The sequence below is a fragment of the Ammospiza nelsoni genome, chromosome 5 (assembly GCF_027579445.1).
Source record: "Ammospiza nelsoni isolate bAmmNel1 chromosome 5, bAmmNel1.pri, whole genome shotgun sequence".
NCBI classification, from domain to species: domain Eukaryota; kingdom Metazoa; phylum Chordata; class Aves; order Passeriformes; family Passerellidae; genus Ammospiza; species Ammospiza nelsoni.
Window position 1 is genome coordinate 28,272,698 of NC_080637.1, and position 25,741 is coordinate 28,298,438.

General features: G+C 35.3%; 1 protein-coding gene across 24 annotated transcripts in view; it reads left to right on the top strand.

Moving 5' to 3' along the window:
- NRCAM (neuronal cell adhesion molecule) overlaps nt 1-25,741 on the top strand; it is a 145,238-nt gene that overhangs the window by 101,908 nt on the left and 17,589 nt on the right. For 6 of the 24 annotated variants that reach the window (XM_059473274.1, XM_059473279.1, XM_059473277.1 and 3 more), the window contains 17 exons: nt 130-241; nt 568-734; nt 826-973; nt 1,533-1,657; nt 2,915-2,944; nt 4,300-4,401; nt 7,219-7,416; nt 7,529-7,599; nt 8,544-8,769; nt 9,059-9,174; nt 12,624-12,828; nt 12,988-13,110; nt 14,148-14,324; nt 15,405-15,440; nt 22,766-22,831; nt 23,348-23,473; nt 24,517-24,669. In XM_059473274.1, coding sequence (XP_059329257.1) covers nt 130-241; nt 568-734; nt 826-973; nt 1,533-1,657; nt 2,915-2,944; nt 4,300-4,401; nt 7,219-7,416; nt 7,529-7,599; nt 8,544-8,769; nt 9,059-9,174; nt 12,624-12,828; nt 12,988-13,110; nt 14,148-14,324; nt 15,405-15,440; nt 22,766-22,831; nt 23,348-23,473; nt 24,517-24,669 — 2,181 coding nt within the window. The remainder of the gene's footprint in view (nt 1-129; nt 242-567; nt 735-825; nt 974-1,532; nt 1,658-2,914; nt 2,945-4,299; nt 4,402-7,218; nt 7,417-7,528; nt 7,600-8,543; nt 8,770-9,058; nt 9,175-12,623; nt 12,829-12,987; nt 13,111-14,147; nt 14,325-15,404; nt 15,441-22,765; nt 22,832-23,347; nt 23,474-24,516; nt 24,670-25,741) is intronic. The other 18 variants (XM_059473290.1, XM_059473291.1, XM_059473299.1 and 15 more) reach the window with 8 other exon arrangements.

Genomic DNA, 25,741 nt, shown 5'->3' on the forward strand with positions numbered 1-25,741 from the left:
CCAGGGAAAAATGTTTCTATGTAATTCTTTAGGCTATTCTTGATGTCTTTTTTGTATTTGTATTTATACTTTTTATGTATTTGCTATTTGTAGCTTTGTTACTACATGCAGCTCTCTTTGTCTTTTCAGCTGAGCCACCAAGAATTCTAACTCCTGCTAATAAACTGTATCAAGTCATTGCAGACAGCCCTGCATTGCTAGACTGTGCTTATTTTGGGTCACCTAAGCCTGAAATTGAATGGTAAGCTCCAGCTGTCTTATGGTACAGAAGATGAGCCAGTAGTATCTGTAGAAACAAACACTTGAAGCTTTAAAACTCTTCTAAATCTGTTTACAATTTCAAAATAATGTTTTTAAAATATATGCTGTTTACAACTTGCTAATATGATATTGCATGTACTTGATGAACCTGCAGTAAAGTTACACCACAGGGTCAAGTTGAAATTTCTTTGAGTGCTTCTGTCTCTATTTTCTAATGTGGTCTTCCTAAGTTTGTATTTTATTGACAATAAAACGATTCAGAATTTAACTGTGATGCTGGCTAATGATATTACTCCTTGTACAAAGGTTTAAGGGAGTGAAAGGCAGCATTTTGCGTGGAAATGAGTATGTTTTCCATGATAATGGAACCTTGGAGATTCCAGTGGCTCAGAAGAATAATGCTGGTACATACACATGTGTAGCAAGGAATGAATTAGGAAAGATACAAAATGAGGTGCAGTTGGAAATTAAAGGTGAGAATTTAGTCATTCTTTCATCACTGATTTTCAGAATTTTACAGAATTTCAGACTTTCTGGATATCTAATTTTAATTTTAAATTTCAGATCCAACGATGATCATTAAACAGCCAGAATACAAAGTGATTCAGAGATATGGCCAGGTTTCTTTTGAGTGTATAATAAAACATGATTCTACCTTACTACCAACAGTTACATGGTTGAAGGACAATGATGAACTGCCAGATGATGAAAGGTAAGGACCACATAGTTTTTCTTTACTTTTAATTTTCTAGGTCCTTTTGTTTGCTCTTTTTCCTGATCTTTGAAAAGAGCATATTGACCCTATGGACATATTTTCCAAAGACTGATAAACATCATGGCTATCCAATATTTGGTGACTAAAGGACCTACCTAGTGTGATGAAAATACCAAGATAGAATTAAAAATAAAATGAGATGTAAGCATTTATACAAACTCTGCACACTGGCCTTATAGATTAAGTGTAAGGTAAAGATAATTGACTTGAGAAGCTAAACAGATAACATAAAACTATTGTGGTCTGGATCACAAATATTTAAAATTTGTTTGAATATATTTGAATAGAAAAGCACATTAGAATAAAAATCACTGTGGGAAGATGGTCAAGAGCAATGAAGAAAAAAAAAAACATGATATTGTCCCATAGCTTAACTTGGATAAACATAGCTGTTTAGGTATGTACAAGTATATGGGATTTGATAATGTTTTATGCAAGTTTCTTATAACAGTGCCAGTTATTGAAAAATCAGTGGCTGAATTTATTGTATTTACAGGTTTCTAGTTGGTAAAGACAACTTGACCATTATGAATGTAACTGATAAAGATGATGGAACATACACTTGCATAGTTAATACTACTCTGGACAGTGTTTCAGCAAGCGCTGTGCTTACTGTTGTTGGTAAGAATGCTCTCAAACTTCTACTGTTAAGTATGAAAGCAGCATTAGATTTAAAGTGAAAAGCACAAAGTTTTGGTTTTTAGGACAGGATAACAGAAATGCCACCTAAGTGTCAGTGTGTTTCAGTTTTTAAAAAATGTAGTCTCACCTTACAGTTTGCATTTGAATCAGCTCCTTACAAGATGACTGAGTAGCTACAGGGCAGATTTGTGCTGTAGAGCTTTTTATTTTGACCATATCTGAGCTACTACAGGAAATGAAATTTTGCAGAGTATTTGAACATAACCATGGTAGAGTCACAGAATGGCTGGGGTTGGAAGGTACCTTTAAGGTCATTTAGTTCTAACCCCCCTGCCTTGGGCAGAGACACTTTCCATACAGCCTGTCTGGGCAACCTGTTCTGTGCCTCACCATAAAAAATATCTTCCTAATTATGTAACATAAACCCATTCTGCTTTAGCTGAAGCCAATCCCCCTTGTCTTACCACTACATGCCCCTGTGAAAAGTCCCTCTCCAGCTCTCTGGGAGCCCGTGTAGGTGCTGGGGCTGCTCTAAGGTGTCCCAGAGCCTTCTCTTCTTCGGGCTGAACAGCCCCAGTTCTCTCAGCCTGTCTTCAGAGGAGAGGTGCTCCAGCTCTGTGGTCACCTTGGTGGCTCTCCTCTGGACTCCTTCCAACAGGAACATGTCTTTGTTGTGTTGGGAGAGTGTTTCTCAGGAATCTCTTCAACAACTAAATTATGCTTCATAAAGGCTGAGCAGACTTGGCTGTATGACTTCTGATGGATTGTATTTTTGGCTTAGTTCTCTGTTAAGTTTTATGATTGCAGATTCTTGTTAAATATATTACTTTTCTCCAATTTGTAAGAAAGTTTTAAGATTATTTCCTGAATGATTCTTACATGAGTTCAGTCTGAGACTCAGAGCAAGTATGTTTGTGTTTTAAAATTCTGCTGTGATCTTAAGCCTATCCAAGAATGACCTAAGCCAAAAAGCTAGCACTCATTTAGGAATTTTTATAAGATTGCTTACTATATTTATTTTCTTGATCTGTCCTTATTTTAAAAATGAATAAAGTATTCAAGAATGCTTTTTTAGCTCTTCAGTGAAAAATTATAATGTGTTTTTTTAAATTAACCGTTTAATCTAAATAAGTTAACATTTCTTTGTCTCTAATAACTATATTCTTTAACTACCTACAGTATTCTGTTTCTTTGGCTACTAACTGATTAAATCCTTTATATTAATGTTCTTTTCAGCTGCTCCCCCAACACCAGCTATCATTTACGGTAAACTAAAACAAAGTTCTCTTTCTACATCATCAGGCAGATATATTGCTCATTTGCCTGTTGCAATTTCTTTTTGCCTTTTTTTTTCCCCTTTTCCTCTGTGTGTGTCTGTGTCTGTGTGGTTTCATCCCATTTTACCAACTGCTGCATTACTGTAGCACAGAACTTTGGAATGTTACAGTGCAGGCTGCTTTATATTTAGGGAATAAGTGATTTTCAGAGACAATTTTAATTAAGATGGGGTATACGATGGCCATGTTTTTCTCATAGACCACACTGTAATACAAGTTAGCTATATAGTAAATGAAATATCTAAAATGTAAATCCAATTCTTTGGTGGAAGGTAATTCACTATTAAAGACTTTACACCAACCAAATTATGTTGTATGTTAATGTTGGTTTTGCAGCCTTATAGTCCTGCTCTATTTTCTTTCATAGTTTATCTTAATTTTACTCCACTCATAAGATGAATATGCTCATATTGACCAGTTTGACTTATAATTGATGAAATCACCAAAATTTTAAAATTTAAGTTAAAACTTAAAAATCTGTTAGTCAGGCATAGTCTTATATTTGATTGTATAGAGCCTTAAATAGTAGTATGTTTTCTGAATTTGGGGGTTCAAGTGCGATATAATAAGCTAAAACACTTATAAGTGAAAGGGGTTTAAGAACTTTTATGTAAATCCTATGAGTGAAAATGCTTATGTATTCTTACATGAACCTACTTATTAGTTGTGATTTTTGTGTAACAAATCATATAATAAATTACCTTCATGAAATTGGAACAGAGAATTACATCTCTATATATTATAAGGATTTATAATAACAGTTTGCATGGTATTTCTGAGTCTTTTTAAAAGAACAACAAAAAATTATTTAGTAACTTGCAATTAGTTTCTGTTTGAAGTATACTTGTTTTGAATTCACATAAAAATATTTGTAATGGTTCTAGAAAAGCTTCTTTGATATGAATGTTTCTTTATTTTCCATGCTGAATGAGGTATGTCTGTTGCAATAGATAACCACTCATAATCATTCAAAGATAAACTAAAGAGGCATTTCATAATTCCTTGCATCTCGTCATATTTTCATATCACAGTGCACTCAGACATAGATAAAAATAAATACCAATTCTTGTCAAGGAATAGAAGTTTCCAGGTTACATCAGTTCTCCATTTTTGTCTGTTTTGTAATAATTGCATGCTATTAGTCTTTAAGTCATGATTACATAAGTAAGTAGAGCTGCCCTGCTGTATCTGTGGTATTCTTTGATTGGAATGTAAGGATTTTTTGCAAATATTAAAGTACATATTCTGATTTGGTTACTTACTTTGTGTTCATTTGATTTACAGCTCGGCCAAATCCACCCTTTGACTTGGAGTTGACAGGTCAGCTAGAAAGAAGCATTGATCTCTCATGGTTACCAGGGGATGAAAACAACAGTCCCATTACAAGTATGTTTGTTTGCATCTACTACACTACCTTGACAGTTTTGTTCTAATTGTTCCCAAATTCCAAAAATTTCTGGAATAAATGTTGTGTACAGCATGGGGAAACGGAAATTAGTTCTCTACAGTCATCATTTATTTACACAACATTCCCTTAATAACTACTGTACAGCCAAGCAGGAAGACCAGAAGAGCTAGGCTTTTTTATTCAAAATCTTGTGCTAGATAATATAGAAGTTATATATATATAGATATGAGGTCTGTCTGACAAGGTCCAATTTTATGAATATGTAGAGAGCAGTCTTGTTCATTGCTTGTATGCTTCTGAAGGAGAGAGCTACTAACATCTTGCATTAACTCTTTTGTGGTTCTATGAATTTGAAATAGCATCAGTCCCACTGTTGTCAGTGATTATCCATCTCTACTGGTGCAGAAGCTTATTCTTCATGAAAACATAAGACAGTTTTTCTGGTGTTTTTTCTAGTCCAGACAGTTAAAAGAATAAACCACATCCATAAAACTAAACAAATAAATATCTATACAATTTTGAGGCAGTAAATTTATCTTAAATGCTGTTATTCTTCCCAGTAAAACATAATGAAAACCCTTGTTTATATTGAGCAGAGAGGATGGGAGAAGGGTGTGGAATTTAGGAGCAAGGAACAAAGATATTAATGGTTTTTTTCCAAAAGATCATGGGATAAAAAAGCCTTTTGGCATTACTTTTTCCCTATGAGCAACTTAATTAAATTATTTCATTATTTATGCAGTGTGTTTTTAGATAATAACTGCCGCAAGTTATTGCTAAGACCAGTGTAAATCTTATGTTTGGAATTAATTAGTTAGACTGACTGGGTTTTGCTCTCCAGGGTTTGATGCTGGGTCGGTATCAACACTGAAAACAAACCATAAGGATCAGGCATCTGGAAAGGAAAATTTGTAAAAGACAGAGTTTCACAAGTTTCTGAACACATCAAAGATTTTGATCTCATTTCAATGAAACACTAAGGGATTTTTCTGAAATTTTACAGTCTCAGGCATCTCTAATGTATATCAACTATAACATACCTTAAAATATAGTATATAGAAGATCAATGTAAATAGTTGAATATTGGTTTATTCATGCCAGAAGTGTTGTCTTTCTGCAGGAATGAGATCACACTATTGCAAAAGAGTTAATACTAGGCAGTGTTGTCTCTTGTAAGTTTTTCTTGAGTGATATACTGCACGCACTCTCATTTTGGAAACTGAACTCTTCTAACTAAATAATGCTGGGTTTAATTATAATACAATTTATATTGTTGCATGGTCTTCTTAGATGCTGCAAAATAAGACATTTGCTTTCTAAGTAAGCCTATTTCTTCTGCTGCTGCTATCACTTCAAAGTGCAGTTGAAGACTCAGGGATTGCACTTCATTAGGAGTGATCTGTTTGCCCAGTATGACAGACATGCTAGAATCTCTCTGAAAGCTTAGATAGTTTTTTTTCCTTTGAAGTTTCCTATAAATTATTCTACTAGAGTTGCAGGCAGACGGCTAGTGGCCATGGAAGCAAAAAGCAGTAGTGAAAACCTTTTTGACATGTAATATTCTCACCTTTTCAGCAAGGCTTTATCCAGGAGGCATCCCATCCCAAGACCTGTATCACTGAGCACACAAATGCAGCAGTAGCTCAGACAGTAATTTGGGGTCAATTCTCCCTCTTTCTCTTACTGCTTAGGTCAGAATGAAGTCTGCCAGCCAGAAGGCTATAATTAGTACTACTTACCTCTTTTACATCTTGCTCCTCAAATTGTTGTGCGTTTTTCTATGTGGTGTTGTAAGTTTTCTTCTAAAAGAAATTTCCTGATACCACTCTGAATTTTTATAGTAGTCCGAACAGGATCAATCTTAAGTCATATTCTGTCTCTACCCACACATGAGATAGAGGAAATTCTTTTTACACAGCGCACAAATATTTGATGCTCCAGGTAAATATTTGATGCTCCAGGTTCTGTGGAATGTACTCAGACTGTACATTCTTTTCCCATTTTTTTATTGTGTCCTAAAAATTCCTCCTAAGTCTTTCCTCCTAAGAATTCATATCTCATATCTTACAGCAAGGTTTTTTGGCTGTTTCACATCTGCAAAAATATGTCCTTTTGTCTTTCATAATGAATATGATTTTCTTTTTGGAATTCTACAAAATTATTTATCCCTGAAGTTATATGTTTTGTAAGGTCTCAACCGTAATCATCATAATGTTCACACAGAGTATTCTCAAGAAATTTAGTTTCTGAACATACATTCTCTGATTTAATTTGAAGATAATGAAAAGTGCTCTCAAAAACCTTCCTCAAGTATAGGTTCTTGACTTTAAATAGATTTTCATTATTCCAGTTTCATTGGGGAAAATGTAATATTCAGGGAGTTTTAAATTTATACAGGTATTGCCTGCTGTCTGTTTGATACAACTTAGAACAACGCATTTGGCAGTCAAATTCCACTTCCTTGCTGTGATAGTTCAAGGGCTCCCATTAAATTAAAATCCGGTACCTGACAGAGAGGTCTTGTAATAATGTGTTGCCTGAGGGATGGCTGCATTAATGACAGTAGCAAAGGATAAAATGAAAGGTTTATTTTTTATATTTCACCTTTATTTCTACTTTTGATGTCCACATTATAAATTTGTGTTAGATTTATGTATTTACATATCAAGTTCCATGATTTTTGAAAGCCCTGGTTGGAGCAATCCCTCCTGGCTAGCTCATTCAGAAACGCCTGTGCTTGTCTGGGGGGCTGTTTGGGGTTGTGACGCGAGGTTGGATGCGATTGCTGCTTGCAGGCTTTGTGATCGAGTTCGAGGACGCGCTGCACGAGCCGGGCGTGTGGCGCTACCAGACGGAGGTGCCTGGCTCCCAGACGACGGCGCAGCTCAAGCTGTCTCCCTACGTCAACTACGCCTTCCGCGTGATCGCCGTCAACAGGATTGGCAGGAGCCAGCCCAGTGAGCCATCTGAGCAGTACCTGACAAAATCTGCAAGTAAATAATTATTCCCACTTCCCGGTGATTGATTCCCGCTGTGAATAGCGTTGAGTTTGCTTGGAATCACGCAGCAGCCATTCTTGTTCACGTGTAAATATTTTATTTTCAGGCCCTGATGAAAATCCTGCTAATGTACAGGGGATAGGCTCAGAACCTGATAATTTGGTAATAACATGGGAGGTAAGATGGGTCTTTCTTCAAGATTTCATTTGTTTTCAGGTTTGTGAGTAGCTTTTTTTTTTTTTTTTTTTAGAACCAATGATGAGAAAAGAGAATAGCCAATTGCCTGCTTAATATATTCTTGAGAAAGGATTAAATTCATACATTCCCCATCATAATTTTCATGAAAAAGCTAATTTTTTTAAATATAAAAATCAGTTACTGATTGGAACTGATTCTGAAAAATCAGAAATTCTTTTTTTTTTTTTTTTTTTTGATATGAAAATAAGTTAAAGGTGGAGGGCATATTTCCTTGCATAATTTCTCAAGATAAGCCAATAATTAGGTAATACAGGATGTTTTGCTGCCAGTTTAGGAAAACTTCAAAATATAAATGGAGGTTTATGTCAAGGAGAGTCTAACTTTTAGAGTGCATACTAATGTGAATGTTACTTCTACTGTCACCTATTATGATAAACTAATCATTGTGCACTTTCCCACTAGAAAACTTTGGTTGAAGTTTTTTCCATCATGCCCTTACCATTATGACAGGAGCTCAGGGAGAGCCATGTGTAATCAATTTGCCCTCTCAGGCAAGAAATATTGCCTAGGGTACACTCTTTACAAGGAGGTGGTGCAAGTCTGGTTTTCTCTCTTCCACTTCTTAGGAAATATTTGAAAGCAAAATATATATACAGAAATCACAATGTTCTATTTGTGTAAGAATTAGCCACCAATATCACTCAATGTGCTTTTTACCAAAAAGTGAAAACTGAAAAAAAAGGTCAATTGAAGTGACCTCCTGTAAAAACTAAATTGCATAACTTTCAGCAGTTCTTCTCTGTTGCAGAATACATATGTAAATTTTCAGTGACATTCTATAAAAGAATCAATGTACTTCTTTCTAAGTTGTGATATTTCAGATGCTTCAGAATATTTTAAAAAAATATTTCTTTTCATTTCAGCCTTTAAAAGGTTTTCAGTCTAATGGACCAGGGCTTCAGTACAAAGTCAGCTGGCGCCAGAAAGATGTTGATGATGAATGGACATCTGTTATAGTTGCAAATGTATCTAAATATATTGTGTCTGGTACACCAACTTTTGTTCCATATGAAGTAAAAGTGCAAGCTTTAAATGACTTGGGGTATGCACCAGAGCCATCAGAGGTGATTGGACATTCAGGGGAAGACTGTAAGTTTTGTAGTTTGACTCAGTTATCCTAATTAAAAGGAGATAAATGTGTAGCCTGAATGGCTGTTTAAAATACTGAAATCTTGATATGGGGAATAGTAGTTATTTTTTTAATTGAAAGGAAGCAATTCTGAGATAGCAAAGGCTTCATGCTACTCTGTAGTATCAATACTGAAAACATAGGAACATTTTAACCTGTTCCATGAGTACAATGCAAAGACTCATTCTAAAAAACTGTTTGTGTGGTTTCTAATTCTAACTAGGTGCTTGTTGCATCCTTTCCACACAGTGCCAATGGTTGCTCCAGGCAATGTGCAGGTTCATGTTATTAACAGCACATTAGCAAAGGTGCATTGGGACCCAGTTCCACTAAAAAGTGTCCGAGGACACCTTCAAGGGTACAAAGTAAGTACAGTCATTCTCTTCCTTATTTGTTAAAATAGATCAGTCTCCCTGTATGAGATTGTATCCAGATTGAAGTAACTGACATGTAAGAGGGCTCGAGCTTTTCCCAAGTTCTGCTCACAAGAGCAAGCTTTGATACAATTCATACGGAGTTCAGCAATGTTCCAGCCTTGTAGCACTAGGTTCATGTGACGTTGTCCTTGAAGAAAAATGGCATGTGTTTGCAATCAAGCTTGCACATGTTAAACAGGCTGAGAAATGGTAACAGTTTTACAGATCTTTTTCCAAAGTAATTTAGAGGATGTGAAGAGCTAGTTTTGGTAGGACTCTCTTCTAGGTGTAATGCTAGGTTACTCATTTTCTGCTTCAATATCATCAATCACATCTTTAATTCAGAGTAACTGGGCACTTAGTAGCATATGCTGGGTTCTGTGTCTTTTTGGAGGCCAGGAAAAAGCTCAGTGTAAAAACTCAAGGACATATGAAATGGCAGAAGATTTGGAGTTCCCATATAATGGAAGGAAGCTTATTCTAAAGTAGTGTGCTGCCTTTGGTCATAACTGAAAAGGCTGTGCTGGAGAAAAAAGACTGGAATTTAATAGAGCAGGGGAGACAGAATGACTTCAAGATTTGAAACTGATGTCCCTGGAGGACAGGGACAAGTTTCTTCAGTGAGGATATACTGACATCCTATATAACAATAGAAGAAAATGAAAGTAATTGCTTCTTTGCTCCTCTGTAAGTATTCTCATAAGGGAGTTCTAGCAAGACAGATTACTTAGCCCAAACTAGATTAAGACTAATTTGAACTACTTCTTTTTAAGTGAAAGGAGATAAAAGAAATATTTGAAAAATTAAACCAGTAAAGAGTATTTGGAGGAGAATAAATGTACACCATACTTATAAAATAGAGCAGTTAAAAACGTTGAAACTGAACTTCAGTTGGTTACCACATGAATGTGAGCTCCTGGTATGTGGGTATCTCTTTCCTGGCAGAAAATACCACCATCCAGGGAGACTTAGACTGTCTGACATGTAAGTTCTGCACGTCATAGTGTGAATGTTTGTAGCTTGTGTGCTACTTGGCCACACTAACACAATGAACTCAGCTGAGAAACAGGACTTCACTAGTCTCTTAAATGTTTATCTGTTAGATGACAGCTTTACATTGACCTGGTATTTCATGCAGAAATGGGCAAGCAAAAGAAAATGTCTGTTATGTGAGGATTAAAGAGTTGGAATCTAGTGAAATTAGTGGTAGTTATTAATCAAGTTACAGCAACACTAAAGCTCTTAATCCAAATCACAAAATTTCTGTTAAAGATTGATCATGATACCAAAACCAAAATCCATAGACACACTTTTGCCTATACATCAGGTGTTAAGTTCAACAGCATGGTTACAGTGAATTGGCATCATCCAAAGTTTAAATGGATATTTCTTTTTTCCTCTGACTTTCAGTGTCTGAGGGTTATCTTCTGTCCTGTGATCACTAATGGGATCACTTTCCTTTCCACGTCATCTAGGGGTTTAGTCATGTCATGACCACTTCTATTTAATTTGTTATGCTTTCTCTATATAGGATATATTTTTTTTTCTGTAGGGAGGGGAGCCATACAATTACACAATGCTAAGCAAAACTGAAGGTCAAATAAGTTACTTGATAATAATAAATAAAACAAGCTCACAGCCACAAGATTGACAGCAGACTACACCACTGAGTTTTGCTGTTCTGGCTAGGACAGATGTGACAATGATATTTCCTTGAGTAAGTTGCAGATGCAGCAAGAATACCTTAAATAATTTTTGCAAATACAGCTAAATCAAGCCAAAATAGGTTAAAGACTAGACAAGGCATGAGAAATCATAAGACCTGGTGGGTAGCTATTATTAAAAAGCTTTCTCTCAATACAAACTGAAAATTTTTCATGGATGAAGCATTTTTGACATAGCTTACAAAGCACATGACGAGGTCTTTGTAAACTCAGAAGCAAAATCCTACCAGCACACTCAGGCTTTCCTAATTAATAAAATTATTTCTGTCAGTAGACAATATACGCAATATACAGTCTTGCACTGAGGACAGATATCTTAACAAAGAGAGAGCTAAGAGAGTGACTAAAGAGTCACATCTTGAAGGCAAATGTCTGAACAAAGCAGGAAGATGTGTAACTAAGCAGCAGTCTACAGCACATAATTCATATTTTGCTCTTGTATTAATCTAGCTATTACTCAATATAATGCAGTACTATAAAACTTTTCATACTAAAGAAGAAATAATTGAAAATGTGATGCACTCTATTTTATTATAGCTTTCAGTACCAATACTTCAATTTTTGTTAGCTTGTAAATGATTTTCTACACTAGCTGATAGAGAGAGAGCTATAGGATGACAGCTGGAGATATTGAAAAACATTAACTCAAACCATGTAAAACATAGTGGCATTTAAAAGTGATTGGAGTGAAATGGTATTTTAAAAGCTGATGTAAGTGCAACATTGCTTTATGGCTATCTAGCTGGGCTTTGCAAGTCTTAACAGCTCCTTTTTTTTAAATCCTATGTGAAATCCCAGCTTCCTAAGTTAAAGAAGTGTGTTGCAGTTGGCCTGAATAGGAACAGATCTTTTATTCATTTAGATTTCTTAATGATCTTTAGCTTGTGATCATATGTGCATGATAATGATGCTGTGAAAAATAAACAATTATGTATTTGAGGCTGACAATCTCAGGAGTAACACAAGTCTTTTGGAGAGGCAGCTGTTAATATCTTTCATTTTGCCATGGTAGAGAGACTGTGTAGTAAAGAGAGTGCAGGGAAAGCACCTCTAAGGCTCATATGTGGTTTCTTAGAAATTCAGTCAGCTCAATGGACACCAGAATCAGCTTTCTCATCTGATCAAATTGTCACATAATTAAAGGAACAGTGTTCCCATCCTTGGGTGGAGATCATTCCAATACTGTAACCTTAGAGTAATTTCAGAACTTGTGTCTTTTTCCAGCCAAGTCAAATCTTTTTATTTCTTCCCCATTTGTAGGTAATCTGACATCAAGGAATAGCATGGTCAGGGATGTGATCTGACAAAAGTCTAAATCTGCTTGGAAAGGCCTGTAGACATCTTACTGAATGAATGGAGAACTTCTGCCTCTCAGATAGACTGGATAGCAGGAGAATGATCACAGACCAAAGTAGTTCCCAACCAAAACTTGTATTAAACTGGTTTTGAGCAGAACTGGCAGGTGGTAGTGTGCACCCAGTTGTGTAGAGACCGTTTCTGGACAAGGTCTGTTTCTGGAGCAGGAAAGCTCTGTGCTGTGTCTAACCTGAGCTTGTTAAAATTGCAGTTATTTCTACCTATAATTCATGGACACTCATGGAAAAGCTCAGAGTTTAGAAAATCAGAACAGCTAAGCAGTCACTGCAACTTTTTTTCTTTTTTTTTTGTCTTTAGGTTTACTACTGGAAAGTGCAGAGTTTATCCAGAAGGAGTAGACGACATGTAGAAAAAAAGATCTTGACTTTCAGGGGAAACAAGACTTTTGGAATGTTACCGGGGCTAGAGCCCTATAGTTCCTACAAGCTGAATGTCAGAGTTGTTAATGGTAAAGGAGAAGGACCAGCAAGCCCAGACAAAGTATTTAAGACCCCTGAAGGAGGTATGAAATGAAAACCCTAGATATTAAACTTAAATGGGGTTTACTTGGACTTCATAAAATAATAATCTCTCTCAATGCAGTAATATTCTTAAGAATTCATAATGAATGACCTGTTTAAAGTTAATCTACTTTGTATTTACTCTATGTTCTTTTTAAAAGTTCCTAGTTCACCTTCCTTTCTGAAGATTACTAACCCAACATTGGACTCTTTGACTCTGGAGTGGGGTTCACCCACCCATCCAAATGGTGTTTTGACATCATATACACTGAAGTTTCAGCCAAGTAAGTTAAATATTAATATATTTTGGGGGTTGGACTTCTGATCTTTCAAGTCCTTTCCAACCCAAGTCATTATTTGATTCTGTGATACAACTCTAACTTAGGCAATGTGTCTACCAAATAATAATCCATTTATGAAGAAAAACTTATGCTAAATTTATAATGTACAAAAGATATGATTGCATTGAAAATGTCAAGTTTGAAAAAGACTAATACATTTTGATAATATAGACGACTGTACTTGGAAATCTTTTCTTGAGGTAGTAGAAGGTTAACATTTTTATTACTTTCATTACTTCAAACCATAATTCACAGACAAATGAAGGTAAGATCCTACATATAAGTGGCATCCAAGTTAGATGCAAGATACTACTACTTACAAATTCTGTATTCTAACTGCCGAGAAAATGTCATTAGCAGTAGACCAAAGTATGCCAAATTATATTGTTGTCTGCTTTTCCAATTTTCATGATATAATAATCTTAAAAAGAAAAATTTATAAATGTGCCCATTTACTCATCTCAGAGCTATTAAATCACTTCTTTTATATCCCAGCTGCTTACTTAGCCCAGAAATTTCTCAGCAGTGACAGTGGTAAGGAAAGAATTTCATGTGCGTGGAACAGATAACGGAAATTTACTTTCTTCCACTTACCAAGTCCCACTGTTCTTTGGCATTAGACACAAGGAGCTTCAATGTTTTCTTTTCCTAAGCATACTGAGCTTAGGGTTTCAGAATTTTTCAGTGGTCAGGGAGAGCTTCAATCCTGCATAAATTCAGGTGATTTGAACTGAACTCATTTGCCTTGGATTCAGAGATTTATGAGAATGAAACCTGATCTTAAAAAACTTGCTGGTGTTTCCTATGTCCCAGTTGGATTTTGGCACCTTTATAAAAAGGTGACTTTCTTTTGAAAGTGTAGATGCAGAGACAAGCAAAAAAAAAAAAATACATACAAACCAAAAGCCTTTTAAAATATAATGACAGTGTGTGTGAGTTTCCTAATTTTTTTGTATTTTCTTTTTTTTTTGTAACAACAGTCAACAACACACATGAATTGGGTCCCTTGGTAGAGATAAGAATTCCTGCCAACGAGAGCAGCTTGATATTAAAAAATTTAAATTACAGCACCCGGTACAAGTTTTACTTTAATGCACAGACTTCAGTTGGATCAGGAAGTCAGATAACTGAGGAAGCAGTAACAATTATGGATGAAGGTAAGATATGTATGTATAAGGAAAGTCTTTTGAGTTTAAAAACCACTACAGATTGTATTAAATATCTAAAAATTGCTATTGCTTCCTTCCACTAAGGAAATAGGGCCAAGTAATTTGTTTTTTCCTAGAGCTTTCCTAAATGTGTCATATACCAATAAAGTATTTTAAATTTTTTTAAATAAAATACATGTAAAGGCTTTTTGCTGTAGTGGGAATCCCCAAGAAGGTACAAAGCCTTTTCTTTTAATATCAACTCACAACCTCTAAGACAGGCATTGGCTTTTCTGTGCTTCAAGTTTCATTTAACTTTACATTTTTAGTGGTTATTGTCTATTCACCTGTTCTGCATCATTGACCAGCTTTGGTTACAGAGAAAAATACTGGAATAATGCAGGTTTGTGATTAGAGGAAGTTATTTACTTTTTTTTAGTATGCAAAAAAAAATCTAAATTGCTTTCACAGAACTGGCAAAAAACTGGGAAACTTGAAATAAATTTGTCATCTATGGCCCCAAGTAACTGTATAGTATTTAAAACCTACCAAGTATATTGTCAAATCCTGTCACAATTGATTTTTATATTTGTAGCCATTCTAGAGCTTTGTTGAAGTTTTTTTTTTAATTAAATATGGATGCTTAACAAAATAAGAATAATTGAAAGCCAACAGGAAATTTGGAACTTTTTTTATCATTTTGATCATCTTAACATTAATAAGTCTATTTTGGTAACATGTTTTCACATATTTTTATGCTCATTAAAATGATGGTTTATTGGAAGTGCCATAGATGATTTGCTAGTCAATGCAATTTCTCTGTCAGGGTATTAAGTTTGCATATGAACTGTATTTATTTTAAATCTTGCACCATAACAAGCATGACCAATAAAATTTTGTAAATGCATGTACAGTCATTTTGTCTTGTAGTCTGTCAGGGTTCAGCATAAATGTATTGTTTCTAATTTATTTGAATTAATACATTTTATCTAGTCTGCATGCTTTTTATAGTGAAATTATATGTGTATGTTTCCTTTGGTGTTGTATCTAATTATGTAGTGTTCCTATTCTTGTTTTCCTCCACTAAAGCTGGTATTCTCCGTCCTGCTGTAGGTGCAGGCAAAGGTAAAATGAAACTGCATGGTTTATTAATGTGTGGATTTTGCAGTGTTTCAAATGGGGAAATTGCAGTGGTAAGGACAGAAAATCTTGGATTACACATTTTTGTACAAAGTATAATCAGGGCTAGAAGAAAACAGTTGTGGAGGTTTTTTGTTTGGGTTTGTTGGGGTTTTTTTAAGGAGTCCAGAATGCTTATAAACACCTTTCATCTGTTTGTTTTGCCACAGAGTTCCAGAGGAATTCATTAGCTTTGCTTTAGCAAAGTCTAATTATTTCTGAACATTTAACAGATGTATGTCGCTGTGATAAATATTCAGGATCCAGGTGCACTAGCACTGATTAGCTGGAGTAGAAAAAACAGCACTTTTGCAAAGGAGATACATTTACTGCTTGGGCCACGTGCATTTTTTGTTTCAAAAAACTATCTGCAGTGTTGTTCTCACTGTGGATTACTGCTACCCACTTGAACACATTTAGTTCATTTGCAAGCCAACTGTGCAGAGGAGACAGATGACTGACAATACCCTCTGTCTACTCAGTTTGAGCATCAGATTGAAGAGACAGGCAAATGTCTTCCCACTGTTTTAGGTTCACAGACCTTGTGAGTGAGTACTGGAGGATATTTCAGTTAGTACGAGCTAGTATCATTCTTATTCATTAATTCTGGTAATATTCAGTTCTTTATGATGCAGTTTTGCACACAGTTTTAATGAATTTTGATATCTTCATTGTCAGAAGCAAAGGTTGTCCTGAGGTAGCTCAAACTCAGGAATATCTCTCTATACAGAGGTGTTGTTGAATAGCAGGTGTCATTAACACTAATGAGCACGTGTGCCTCAGATTCTCAGACCATAAACATCATAAGTCAAAATCTGTACATGAAGTACCCAACATTTTTAATAAACTTGGAAGAGACAGCATAAATTATTTTACATATAGTTTCTTTTCACTTGATTATCAGGTGTTGTGAATGATGGCCATAAGAAAGAAATTCATTCACCCAGTCTGCTATAAATCAGACAATATATAAATATATAAATGCCTGCATTTGGGCATATATAATACATGCCTTTATATGAATATATATAAGTGTATTCTGATATCAGATGTGTTTCTGGCAAGTGTGTGAAGTTGTGGAATTATTTTGATGGCAAGTCTTTTTTTTTTACTATTTTACTCTAGTCATTGCTGAAAAGTCAGCACAGATTGGAACAATCAAACTGACTTTAGTCCTGGACATGCACAGCAGAAATGTAAATTAAATCATTATTCATAGCTGACTCTTAAAACTCATGCAAGGAAAAATGGATTCTCTGTGTGAAACTGGAGTCTAATTATAACTGTATGTGGCTATCAGAAAGCATCTTATTTGTAAGATTAGCTGGAGCGGCTCACATTTCAGAGCTGTCATCTCAAATTCTCTGAAAACTAAGCAGATGTCTTTTTTGGGTCCACGTTGTTTATGGTTTCAAAGTTTTCACATATTCCTGTAGCATATAGCTCTTGCAATTACAAAGAAGACTTTGGGCCTGCAAACAGCACAGAACTAAAGCCATGACATCTGTTAGGACATCTGGGTTGCTGCAGGTCTGAGATGAATGTTCTCAGTGGTTACTACAATACCATGTTAACTGCTTTGCCACTGCTCAGGGACCACGAGTAAGGAAAAGGAGGATCGTATTATCAACATCAAGCACCAAATTAGTTGGTCTCAGGAGTGGGTGGATTTGGAAGATAGAAGTGCTCAGCCCAGTCAAAAAGTAGCTGTACCCAGCAGTGAACTTTCCTTTTTCTATTAAGTGCAGGAGGGCCTATATGTCTATACAGTTCTTATTAATTTGGACCCAAAGCCAGAACAAATTTAGACCACAACCATTTTGTGGTCTATCAAAAACGTATCAGGTTTTTAATTTTGAAGGGCAGAACTTACCAGGAAAATGTAATTATCCTTTTTTCTTTTGATTGAGCACACTGATCCTGGAATTTAAGTAGACAGGAGGTCCCAGATTCAGCTGGCCTAAACTGCTGAACTGAAATTTCTGCATTTGGTGTTTTCTACTGGATAGCTGCCTGTGAAGCCCTGCAGCTTGGCCAGCCATATACATTAGACACATGGGCCTGGAGGAATTCAAATAGTTTAAACCTTAGTGAGCTGTGCCACTTGGGACATACTTAATTTCTCACACTAAAACTATAAATTGAAGTGCAGAGGGATATATTGCTGTGGTAAATCTAAGGATCTTAATAGATTCAATATTTTTAGTGTCGCAAGCCTACATGAGTAAATCATTAGATGTTATTTACCAGATCTAAGCTATTATATTATGGTTGATAATCCTATTTGACTTGCACTGTCATTTCTCCTTTCTAATACTGTGGTGTTATGAATTACTTAAAATTGGTCAAATTAATGGTACTACAAAGAAAAAAAGAAAGAATTTTTCTTAGCAAGCTATATTCTAAATGTGTCTGAAAACTTCATATGTAAAACAGAATTTAGTATCTAACATTAGGTATTATGTTAGGTACTAAGCGCACCCTGGTATTACCATTAATATATTGGCATCTAGCCACAGGCATGAGGCAACAGAGATGTGAGAAAAATGGAGGAATAACCCAATTACATATAAAATAATTATAATAGCACCTGCAAAGTGACTCAGGTGATCACAGGAGTCAAGTCTTTTCTGTCCTTTTCCATAAGAAGTTTGAAATACCTGCCCTGTACAGGAAGGAAGAAAATTCCAATTTGACCAGTGGCAGAAATGAAAGTTGCTGGTTAAAATAGAGTCATAGGGATGCATGGTTTTTGTAAGCTGAAGTATAGGGAGTCGTGGCATGGCATGGCATGTCAGCCTCATTCCCCAAGCCTTCTCATTTCGCTTTTTAGTTTCTCTTTGATTTAGTCAACATTTACACTTGAAAGCAAGGACTTCTAATCTGCATGCATGCCAACACTGGTATCTGGTAGTCTTGAAATGGAATCAAAATAAGTTTGTGAGATCACAGTAACCTTTAATTGTAGCTAGTGCGTCCTGTCACTGATACTCAATCTGGTCTGTCATCTTCTACTGAACTTCATATCTCAAGTACCAGTGACAAAAAGTACTCCCTTTTGTTACACGGGAGATAAATAAGTAGTCTGTCCTCTGGGTTTGAAGCTATTCTTTTGGGGTTTTTGAATGAATCACCAGTATGTAACTCCTCACTGTGGGCTGGAAATCAGTCTCAACTGAGTTTGTGTCTCTGATCTCTTTGAAGAAGATCATCTCAGTTTTCTTTTTTCTGTACAAAATGCAGTTCTTTAAATCATTTTCTCTGCCCACCATCTGTTTTCCCTCTCTCTTGAATAATTTCACATAATGTCTCCATGTCTTTTGCTCACAATTTCAAGCTGCTTTTACAGTCAAGTGAAGTATAGTATTTTTGTATTGCTCCTTCAGCCACTCTCCCCCTGTGGACTCCTTCATTATGTATTTGTGTGATTCTTTCAGTACAGCCTGCTATGCAGAACCACTCTTTTGTCCTCTTTCAAGTTCACTGGGAACAATGCTGATTCTTTGCATGACTAGACTAGAGAAAATGATTATTATCACTGTGCAAAAATTCCTGAAAATGCCTTTTGCTTTGTAGATGTCATGCTACATGCTCATCAGTGACATAATTTTTTGCATTTCTTCTTTGGCTTTTGTATTTCTTACACTACAGAAATGCTCTTGCAATTGATCTAAATAATCCCAGAAGTGACTGATGCACATTTCTCACTGCCAGAAATTGAATTCTCTCCTACTGTTATACTAAAGCTTGAATTTCATACTACAAATGTTTAAAAGGCAAAGGAAAATAAACCACTTTTCTGTATCTGACAGGCCCTGGCAGAATCTATTACCTTTGTCCTTCATTTTTTTTTCTTTTGTGGGTGTGGGTTTTATCCTTTAAATTAACTTTTCTCTTTATATATGCATTTTAACTTAAATTTCTATGATATATTATTTTGTGGGGATTTTTTTTTTTCATTTGACACTAGTCTTCAAATTTATGCTTGGCACTGATGCAACATTTTTTCCTGAGTATCGGGTGAATTCCATGAAAATTCCTAAACTTTAGTCACTTTGGGGATTGTTTGATTTATTGTTCTTCTGGACAAAATCTTGAGAAAGAGTACAATTTCATTGTTAAAATACCTTCCAATCTCAAGTCCTGTCTTATTAAATTCTATTGATTCTGCAGCCTGGCTATAACTGTTATTTGTAGGAACTGTGTTCCTGAAAGGCTGAAAAATTAAATAAAACTCTACCAAAAGTCTACAGTAAAAAAGCATTGGAATTAATTTGAGAATAGAAGAAAATTTAGCTTCAAGCCTAAGCCTCTTTCTCAACAATTGGCAAATGCTTTTATATTATGCTTTTATGCTTTTATATTTTATACAACATGAATGAAACCATACTTGGAATTGCCAGCTGAATTTTCCCTGATGTCGAGGCAGGAACGAAATAGCTTAATTAAAGGAGATGAATAAGAGTAGGTCTGTGTAAAACCTGTAGCTTACTAGCAATGCATTGCCATGTATTTTAGAGTGATGCTTTTGCCAGCAGTGCTGCACAGTGTGGGGCATGGTTACAGATGAGAGAGCACAGTGCTCTGCTCTCCAGTGCAGTTTCCTGCCCGCCCCTCTCCGCTCCTCTTTCCCAACTGCCGCTCGCACATGCTGGGAGCTTCTGCCAGCTGACAATTACACATTTGCCATTTGTGAACAGTGCTGGGAAACATATTGAAGAACTGAGAGGTTAATTATAATTAGAGGTGTGGTGATTGAGGAGACAAAAGAGTCTGGGTGGATTGACTACAAGCTTTAAATGTCGTAACCAATTCACCTCCAGGCTTTCATCACCTCAGGATCCGTCAGCCTTCTTTTATGTTCTTCTGTGTGTAGTCATGTTGCAAATATGGCGCATTTAACAGACTTAAGTAAAGCTTGGCAGGCCTGATGGCAAATGAGATCAAGCAATAATGCAAAAGAATTGCAAAAATAAAAACTTTTCAAACAAGCACGCTACTGAACAAATTTCCTGGTGCACCTTATTTAATAGTTAAAACTCGCAGAATTTAAATCTGACCAAATACTACATATAGGTAAATCTGTACATACATCTATTGGTAAGAATCAGATATGAGTACATTTGATAAATATAAGCATAAATTAGTCACTTGAGAGAATTTAGAAGTAAGATGGCAAGGAAATTATGGTAACTTTCAGAGCAAACTTGATTGTTTAATCATAGGAACACATGATCAATCATATGAACAGAAAGACTTTTACCAGATACTTTAAACTAGCAGGCAACTCTTTAATGAGAGCAGAAACTGGAAATTGGACATGGAAAAATACCCCAAAAGATAAGATCAAGCGATTATTGAATTTGCTTCATAATTCAGAAACTCTCCATAATCTGGAGTCTTTTGCAGAAGATGAGACAGTTTCTTTCATCCCCAAGTGCTTGGGCATGAGAAGGAAGAAGTTAGGGGCAATGCTGTGGCATCTGTTTGCAGGATATTATTAAGATTATTGCTAACAGTTTTTTCTGTCCTTAATATTGTGACAAATATCACTTGTACGGTTGGGCTGCTAATTCCCATTCCAGCTTCCATTCCATGGAAGACCAAAATCCAGGACAATATGACTTTGAGAAAATGCAATTTAATGAAACAAAACAAAGTCATATTTCAAATACAAACCACTTGTTTTCTTGGCACAGCACAAATGCTGAGATTGTTATTGCAATAAACACCTGTTCCTATGTCTAAATCAGGAAGGAAGTTTATACATCCTGTCTGCAATCTCAGACTCTGCACCCTCCTAAATTTAGAGATTGCTTTTCTTTCCGAATCTAATACCCTTGGATTACCATGTTGTGTATTTTGATACATGCTAGATTTCCCATAGACAGCTCCGGCTTTGGTATTTCTTAAGATGGTTGTTGTGACTTAGAGACCTAGATGGCTTTTTTTTTTTTTTTTTTTTTTTTTTTTTTTTTTTTTTTGTAATGTAGTGCTTTCTCAATTATTTTGTTCAGGTGGTTTTAACAAAAAATTAATCCATTCTTTATTATTTAAATAATATATTCCTTATTTTTTTGGTTGGTGATAAAAAATTATTCTGTACAACATTGTAATAATCAGAATACATTATAATAAGAACCGATGGAATTTGCCTTAGGTATTAAAAAAGTACTCAGAAACTATAGGTTTCTAGACATGGTACTCATATTATTTCATCTGTTCTAGGGGCCCAAGTAAGCCATTTTCTCTGTGCTTATAACTTTGAACTTTTTCCAGCTGGCCATATGGACAAAGCCAGCCTGGTAGAAGAAGAAGAAAGTAATTTAAGTGGATAGATAGATAAATTCTGTGTAGCCTCTTTTGCCTTGATAACAGGCTTTTGTTCATTTTATTTTCTCGTGTAGATGAAGGCATTGGAATTTTGTCATTTGTCTTTACTGAGACTAGATTTTTACCTCTGATGTTTCATGGTCCTTTGGGAAGCATTTTTAATGTTCCTAATAGAAAAGCTGTTTTTAGCAGGATAGAAAAGTCAGTGGCAAAGTGAAGCATTTTCAGTTAAAGCTAATTTCATACATCTAAGGAGCATCCTCTTTGTATCTGCCCTATACAGCATTAGAACTATTAAAATCTATTTTTTCATTAATCTTAGGCAAGCAGAGACACTGAGCTATATGTTGATTTGTAGCAAGTGTTACTAGCTTGTTACAAAGAATGAAGGTATGAGCAGAGAAGTGGCAAAGAACCAAGGTATGAGCAGAGAAGGGGCTAATTTCAGAATGCTGGAGAGAGAAGCTCTGCTTTTCACAGATGTGGGCATTCTGCATGTCTGTGAGAAGTGCTGTTGTCTGACTGGAATGGCAGCAGGGAGACATGGTGCCCTACAATGGGCAGCTCCTTGCATTCCAGTCCTTCGTGTCCTTCACTCTGGAGTACTCTGATATTTGCTTTCCAATATCTGATATCTAGTTTTCCAGCGTCTAAAGGTGCCATGAATGCATGATATTAACAAAAGCTGATTTCAGGAATGTCCTGTGAAAGCAAAGCTTCCAGTACATACATACTTCAGTTTGTTTTCAAATACATGTGTATCACTTAGTTGTTTCATATTTTAACAAGTAAAACTATTTGAAACCTGCATGATCTTAGAATGTGCATGTGTTATTTATTTAACAGGTAAGGTTTTCCTGTATTAGTTAATTGCTACTTTTTGATGCAAAATGTTTTTACTCTTTATTTTTTCTCTCCTACTATCTCTGGTGATGAAGGATATTCAGAAATCCTTTTTGCAACTTCCCCAGTCATGCATACTGTCCGTCCAACATTCTATAAGGGTATTGTCTTCCTTTTTTATCGCTATCCATGCAATAGAGCCAAAATCCTGTAAGGGCTTGCACTTGGGGCATTTGCAGTCCATTCACTGCCACATGCCATAAAGGGAGGAGCTTACCACCTTCATGCCTCCCTTCTGTCCTACCATTTCCCATTACCCTGACACTGTTCTCATCTCTTTCCAGCTGTCTGCATTTTACTTCCAGATGAATAGAAATAATGTTTTTCAGAATTTTGGCAGTTAGGTACTTTTTAAGTATTTGGCAGTTTTTATGGTACAGAGCATGCTCATTAAAGTACATAGATTTTACTTTCTAATTTCTTAGTGTAGTAACTGGGGTTAAATTTCAAAATACAGTACTTTAATCACTAATTTCCAGTAATGGAACCAATGAAAAATGTGCTATACTTTCCCTCTATATGGTCTAAATTAACATAGTAACTTCTTTTAATACTTTTTTTTAAATGTATGAAGTCACAACTGCATATTCTGCTTTGTTTTTCTATTGTGTATTTAGTTCAACCACTTTATCCAAGGATCAGAAATATTACAACAGCTGCTGCTGAGACCTATGCCAATATCAGTTGGGAGTATGAGGGACCAGATCATGCGAACTTTTATGTTGAATATGGTGTAGCAGGCAGTAAGAAGTCATTTCATTAAATTCTGATAAAGTTTTGAGATGTATTTTGGATTTTTTATAGTAAATGGGGTCTTAAATTGACCCAGTGTTAATGATAGCTCTTAAATGTCTTAAATTATTTTATAATTTGATCAGGAAGATCAAATAATTTTCATTTGAATAAACATCAATGCTTAGCATGTTTTTGATGAATAGATAAACATGAACCTTTGTTCCTTTGTATTATTTTATAAATTCTTTTGAACATGAACTTCTAAAAACATAGTTTGCATGAAGTTGTTTATCATGAAGCGATTACATGTGTAAAAATATGATTACTTGCATTAAAATAGGATACAAGGATTTTCCTAAATTATGCCTAATTCAGGGAAAAAAAAGATTAAATAAGATATCCTTTGTTAAATTAAACCTTAAAATAAGATATGAAACAATTTATGTGCCCTTATTGCCTAAAACCAGGTTTAAAACTTTGATAATACTGGTAATAATTAGAACAGAGTTAGCTACTAAAAGCAAGATACTTCTTCTCAAATACCCCATCCTTCTAAAGTTATGTCAAAAGGTGACTAATCTGAAAATTGGAATAGAAATGCATTTTTCTGGATATTGGCCAAGAAATAGCTGAGACTGTCCTAGAAGAAAGATACAAGGGAGATTCAGATTTTGAAGTAGAACTTCTTGACCAAAATAAATATGGACTGAAACTGCAAGTGTCATTTAATAAAATGTCTAAAATCTATTTTAATGTATCTCATAATAACAGGTTCAATAAGCATTTTAAAAATAAATTAAATTTGTATTTCTTTAGTACAATGGAACAAATGTTTAAAATAGTTTCATAATTACTGTACAATGAATTCTTTAATATGTTGCATGCAATTTATTACTCATAATTTTATATAATTTTTTTTGAGACAACAGCTATTTGTCTCAGATGATCCATAGATTAGTCAAGTAACTGTCAGTAGTATTTTGTCTAGAAACTTTCAGTAATACGGATAAAATTAAAATACCAATTTGTTGTTTTCCTAAAATTTTTATAGGCAAAGAAGATTGGAAAAAAGAAATTGTAAATGGTTCTCGAAGCTTCTTTGTCTTAAAGGGTTTAACACCAGGAACAGCATATAAAGTCCGGGTTGGTGCTGAGGGCCTGTCTGGTTTTAGGAGTTCAGAGGATGTGTTTGAGACAGGTCCAGGTGAGGCACACTGTACCGCAGTACATTTCTGTATCCTAGCCAGAATCGTGTTAGACCAATGCCGAAATGCTGAACTGCTTCTAGCCAAGAGATGATGCAGCTAGAATCTTTGCATGTTCCTTTCATAGAGCAATGTTAAATCATTTTATAAACGCCTAAATAATGCCAGTTTATTTATGTTTGAATTATGAATGTTACAATCCTTTCAAATCACTCTACTTGACTGATGTTTGTACTAGGGGCAATATATGCCCTGCCCACACTCCATCTGTGTGCTGTGCACTGAAGATGACCTATTTCTAATATTTCCAATTAGTATAATTACAGGGCTGTATTTAAATAATGCTGCTTTTTATAGGGATAAAATATTTGCATAATCAGAAAATGCAGATTCGATTTGATGTCTCATGTAATCTATTTATACCAGTGTTAAAACATTCCTACTTGTAAATCTCTTTTCCTGCCATATACTAGTTTAATATAGATTTTGATGTCACACGTATATCCTGGGAATCAGTAAGGCTGTTTATGTTCATACTGCAGTCCTATTTCTTTGTAAGCAAATCAGCAATGCCTGCTAGTTGCACTCAGGAAAAAGATTCTATTGGAAAGTTCTTTGATGTTGTGCTGAATATTGTGTTGCCATCACATGCCATGCCATCATCATGTTCTTGGTCAGCTGTTATTATTTTTGTCTTTGCCAGCCACTTCTGCTCATTCTAAGCATTTTAGCCAGTGCATAGTTATACAGCAGTAGCCCCACCAACCCCAGAATGTTATGTTATAAGAAAGTATTTTAAATATGAAAGTACACTTGAACATTATGTTATATTTATCAGGCAACAATATAGATAATGGGTATGCCAGTTTGTGAGTGAGCACTTTCTAAAGTCATCATTTTTTTCCTTTGATTTGTTCAATTTCTGTTCACAGTTTATCATGTTGCAGGAAGGTTTGAAAACATAGTGCTGAATAACAGTGCCAGGCAAATATGTACAGGCTGAATACAGAGCCAGGAACAGCTAGTGGTGCAAAAGCCTACCTGTGAAATGCTATGCATATACACATCTGA